The 5,926-nt window shown below is 34.6% G+C and overlaps 1 protein-coding gene across 3 annotated transcripts in view; it reads right to left on the reverse strand.

The window, feature by feature from the left end:
* Positions 1–1,303: 1,303 nt before the first annotated feature.
* Positions 1,304–5,926, reverse strand: part of RPS6KB1 (ribosomal protein S6 kinase, 70kDa, polypeptide 1) — a 48,724-nt gene continuing 44,101 nt past the window's right edge. For 2 of the 3 annotated variants that reach the window (XM_008578765.1, XM_008578766.1), the window contains exon 15: positions 1,304–5,329. In XM_008578765.1, coding sequence (XP_008576987.1) covers positions 5,092–5,329 — 238 coding nt within the window. In that variant the 3' untranslated portion in view covers positions 1,304–5,091. Of the gene's footprint in view, positions 5,348–5,926 lie in introns of all 3 variants that reach the window. The other variant, XM_008578767.1, reaches the window with a different exon arrangement.

Below are 5,926 nucleotides of genomic sequence, written 5' to 3' on the forward strand. Positions count from 1 at the left end.
CACTTTATCTCTCTCCTTGATACTGCTAAGGAAGATTCTGAAATCTGTAACAGAAGTCAAGGGCTACTATTGGTTATATCTAAGGTTTCTGCCCTTTTCTCTATTACCATCAGTTTGTACACAAGGAAAAGATAGTGGGAAGAAGTCAGGAGTCAGAGGTAAAAACAAATTTATGATATTGATAAGACAATGGCTAAACCAGCAAATGGATTTATAAAGATAGTGACCAACCAGCTATAGGTGAAGTCACTTTCATGCCTATATGGTCACTCAAATTGACAAAAAAAAATTAAGAAGCCTGTAACTTTCTTCTCCAACTAAATACTGCCAGGTTACAAGTACAACTATTTCTGTTCATACAGTTACAATATAACTGTATTATCTACTTTGAGAACCACTGCAAATATTTAAACACACTTACTTGGCCTTAAACCTTCCTGGCTTTGTGGTGAAGCTAATGGTTGCATTATTTACGTATATAAGGAGATGGGTGAGAAAAGCAATTTGGGATTATAATTTAGCCAGATGACTTCTTGTTCAAAACAGAGGAATAGTTTTTACTACTGTTACGTCAGCCCTATTACAATACCTATTTACCCTGTAGCTATTTAGACAGCTTTGTTTCTTAACATGATTAAATAAAAAAGTCTATGGTAGACAGTGGTGGGTGTTTTGGAATAGTTTATATGTGAATTGAAAAGGGGGAAAATGTAATAGGAGAGCTATGCCATCCACTAACAATGCTGATGAACTGGAAACATTTCTCTATTTCTGTCCTTCACCTTGAACAAAGGGTAACATAGATTCAAAAACCCATTTATTCCGTGAATTCAGATCGTGCCCACTAAAAGACTGTTTTGCCAACATTAAGAGATGCTACTATGTTTTATAAAAAGGTATAGTTTGAGAACTTCTGTAGAGAAATCACCTTGGCAAGTGTGATATAATTATCTAATAGGTAAACTGTGGTTTATATAAAATGCCCATCTTACACTAAATATATTGAGACATTAGTTAAATTTGTGCACTACATTATTTTGTGCATACACATCAAATTACAAAATGAAAGCTGACAAGTGTGGGTGAATAAATTGTTGACTGTTAGCACAAGAAAATCTTCCTATAGTTTTTACATGAAGCTAGCTTTCACGTAACTTGTCATATGAGCTTTTTTATTTAAAGCAAACAATGCAAGACTGCTACTTGATGTAACTTGAAAATCAAAGGTGTAGCATCTGATATATAAAATCAATACTAAAACTTGCTATATATTTAAACAGCTTCAATTTCTCAGTAGAAACAGTTTTACAGCTGTTACATAAACATTTTTATTAAATATGAGAACTTGAACATATCTGGCATGTTAATGAAAAGAAATTATTTAAGCCACTTGTACACCTGATATAGTATATATAAAGTTATTTCTTCCTATCTTAGGAAAACTAAAAAAGAAATCACTTCTATTTTATGTTCATTCAAATTTGCATTTAATTTCTATTTACATTCATTCAATCCGAAATCAAATATCTTAATACAGTAAACTAAATACATGATGAAAAGCAGGAAAAGGTATTACCCTCTTAGCACTCCTAATAAGGCAGCTGAAGAATTTACTCTGATAGATGCAAAGCCAACTTGGAATAAGAGAAACATAATAGTTTAAAGAGCAAACACAGACACAGATGAACCCATCTTTCAGATGTTACTCCAGATAATCCACTGAGATAATACTTGTGCTGTAGTGTTAAGAATCACACACAAGAAGTACTGTATTAATCAGCAAAAGATCACAGGTCATGTGTGACAAATACTTTAGGATAGTTTGGTCCAGCTTACTAGTGTCTACTCCTATGAAAAAGGGAGATGTTTAGACATTGATTTTTTTATTTGAGAAATTAACCATTTTCAAAGTCTCAAAATCCATTCTTCATAAATTCAACATTTCTCATTGGAATAATCTTAGACCTTAGCCCTTGTAAGCTAGGAACCATATGACTAACTGAATATTCAATATAGGTCCTATATTAAATATAAAATCCAAGGCTCAGTATATTAATACTAAGATGCATCTTGTTTATAATCATTTATTACCTATAGTAAAGAATGTTGAATTTATGGAGTATGATACATGTATCCTTCTCCCCTGCCCCTGAAATTACCTTCTGTCTCAAAAATAGTTTGGAAAAATCCTTCTTGAAGGATTGAAATTAGATAAGACCATAAAGGGAGGAAAAATCATAATTTTCCTAAAAATCTGTTTCAAGTTCAATAATTAATACTTTACATTGTTAATCACAGCTGATTTATAAATCCCAGTTCTTCTGTAATGCTACAAACCTTATAAAATCAAATTAGTAAATTTCAGTTCAGTGATTATATTTTAATTAAAAAACAGCATGTATAAAATAAAAAAATATCCTGTAATATAATAGCTGATTTTAAAGAAAATAATCAAGTGATGAAAGAAAAGCACTTAATCTCTTTTATACACTTACCTTGTATAATCATAAAGAACCCTCTTAGAAACTCAAGACTAGTAATATTGACATCATATATTTTAAACTATGCTTGGATTTTTACAAATAAATATAGGGTAAGCCATATTGCATAGGTGTATGCTTTCTGTCTGTGACACTAATGTGACACTTGACATGTTTTCACAGTCACAGTAGGGATATCCATTTATAAAACAATTTCTCAATAAACTTACCACAGCATGGGAAATTAATTTCACTTAATGTGAAGTAAGAAAAACTATATATTTGTGTGGATGGTAGGTGTGCAATTAATGCTTTTTATGCAGAAAAGTTGCAGGGTTTGCCACTATTGTTGGCAATACCAATTATGAAAACAGTTAACTATGGGGTGGTTATAGCCAGCCAATCACAGTGCACATGTTACTAGCAATTAGAACTGAGGAGGAATATTTTGGTGTAAGTGTTTTACTGGAATTTGGTCAGGCAGTCAACACTACAATGAGTAAACATATTTGAAAACAAGTATCAGTAGCACAAGCCACTTACAGTCTGAAATAATGCATGTACATATCACCATAGTTTTTTGGGTTCTATTTTTTGCAACATCACAAATTGTCAAGAGAACAAAGATCTGCACTTTAAGTACAATTTCTGCCCTTAATCATTATTGTAGCTTCTAACAGTTATAAAGTTCTTAGTAGGCTGCTGCAATAAGGGAGGAGGGGGTCTGGGGGGAGTGATTGAAAAAAAAAGGATTTCTGTCCAAGAACTTTTATCGATTCTTTGATTTATTGCCACAATTGAAAAGGTATATTTCCAATCATTTTTCATGGTTCTGTTTTTGCTTACTGTCATAGGATTTCATCCCATCTCACTTAAATTGCAATTAAAATAAGCAAAGTCTTGCTCTTTTCTGACTAAATTCGACATGCGTCAAGAATTTTATGGCTTGAATCCTATGGCTCAAAAAGGTTTGAAGAACACAGCAAGCAGCATCTATTTAAAAAAAATCCTAGGGTTGCAAAATATTACAAATTGACTTTGCACACTCAGACTGAAGACATTACAAAAGACAAACAAAAATAGGTGATTAGACTCAACTGCAACTGCATGATCATCTATTATACCAGTATGCACTGAAATGTATTTTTATAAAGCTCTGCAGATATTAAACCCTTTCACCAGCTAAAGTCATGGAAATGCTCTTTAAGGCAGGAAAATATTTAAGAAAGGTAAAGTTACCTTTATTTTCATTCTTTGTACCTGTAAATCACTTTATGTAGATTTTGTTACAATTTCAAAAACATAGTGTCCTGTTAACAAGTTTCCTAAATTAAGCCACTAAGTTTTCTTATTCACTGTGGAAGACATTCATCAAAAGGCCATCAAGTATTTTTATAATCAAAAAATGTAGCCCCAGTATAGGAGAAAAAAATTAGACCTTTTTGAAACTTCAGGAAAAAAATGTAAGGTAGATAGCAAAAACAGTAAAAAGAAGTAAAACTTAAAACCTTACAATTTGCTGTAAAGAGATTAGACAGAGAGTAGACCACGGCAACACCCTCCTCCCCTGAATATCCCTATCTCCCTCACTCTGCCGCCCTCAGTATGCATTTTTTATCCTGACTCTCTTGCATCGTTCTTCAGCCACAGGCTGAACACATTTGGTGTCTTGAACCAAATACTGGTATAAGAACAGGTGGTGGTTTTTTTCCAGTGCAATGCAGGCCCACAACAAGGATGAAATAAATGTAGGACATACAACTTATGCCCATTCCAAGGCTTCCAGTTAAGCTTAGCACATAGCAGTACTGCAAGTAGAAATGATTAAATAGATTCATTTTTTTTCTAGTATTACAGACAGGTATTGCAGCTGGGTTACTGAAATAAACCCCAAGTCCACCCCATTCCCTCAAACGAGCCACAGCTGTGGTTAACAATGATTCTTTTGCATTTTATTATTTCACCAAGAGAAGAAACAGAAGTTGTCTGGCTTTCTTCACACCAACCAATAATTTTGCATTTTTAAGTTTGGGATGTTTTCCATAATGAGCTGAATCAAAAATCTATTTGAAAAATATATATTTATATAAAAAAAAGATTCAGGTTGTTTGCACGTAAAACATCGATTGATAAGTTTCTTTTGTCTTTGATTCCATGTTGCTGGAAAAAGTCTGACCAAGCTTGCATGCTAATTTGTCCTTAGTTGCAAGTATTATAGGCAATTTCGTACTTTGCCTAATGAAAGGATAACCCTTCTTCAACACAATCAGAACTCAACAGTGATTCAGAAGCAACATCCTACCCTTAATACTGTCAGTTTCGAGCCATCAATTTGAAAATCCTTGATAAAGTTGAGAAGATGTCGCTAGGAATCAGTTAACTGATGTGCCTAAGAGTTCCGCAATACTATTTTGCTTAAGTTTTTTTTTTTTTTGCACCATTGATTGATTTTTTAAAATCCATGTTTATTTTTCCTCTGTCCAAAGTGTTCTACGTAATGACACTGACTCTTTGAAACTGTCATTTCAAGTCTTCTTGTTTCACTTTGCATGATGCTCACATCCCCTACCCACCCTTTTTTTTGCCTTAAATTCATTTAAGCATTGTTCTGTCATAGATTCATACGCAGGTGCTCTGGCCGTTTGGAGATCATGGGAAAAGCTTGTTTTTTATATGGCCCGGAGTTCGGCTGTCGTATTGGAAGTGGTGCTGATGCTTCCCCACTCATCGTCACATCCATCTGCTCTATTCCACTTGTTTCCATTGGGTATTCCACAGGTGTCTGAGGATTTGCCGTGCTGGCTGATGAACCTCTTCCCCAGAAATCCCCAGGAGAAAATTTGACCGGGCTTTAAGACAAGGAAGAGCTATCATTCATTTGTCTCACGCGTCATCTCAGCAAGAAATAATTCCCTGACATTTAAAGTGAGTATGACAATATGATATTTATTTTCATTTAGTTTTATTTTTGTGTGGATAGCAGCAAAGCAAAAGCTGAGCCTTCTCTCCCTTAGAATAATTGCTAGAGTCTCCTAACTGGTCTCTTTACCTCTACATTTGACCCCTAAAACCCAAAATAGTATTTTTTTTTTTTTTTTACAAAACATCAGTTTATTTCCCCATTTAAAACAGCTTCCCATTGCATTTAAAATAAAATATCAGAGCAATCAGGCAAGAGAAAGAAAGAAAGGGCATCCAGATTGGAAAAGCTGAAGTCAAACTGTCCCTGTTTGCGGATGACATGATCCTATTATATAGAAAAACCTAAAGACTCTATCATGAACTCTTAGAGCTTGCAGGATATAAAATCAACACACAAAAATCAGTAGCGTGGGGCCGGCCCGGTGGCACACTGCTACAGTGCGCCGCTTGGGAAGTGCGGCGGCGCTCCCGCCGAGGGTTCGGATCCCACATACAGACCGGCCGCTCACTGGCTGAGCAAGGTG

Source organism: Galeopterus variegatus, unplaced genomic scaffold (assembly GCF_000696425.1).
Source record: "Galeopterus variegatus unplaced genomic scaffold, G_variegatus-3.0.2 Scaffold1755, whole genome shotgun sequence".
NCBI lineage: Eukaryota > Metazoa > Chordata > Mammalia > Dermoptera > Cynocephalidae > Galeopterus > Galeopterus variegatus.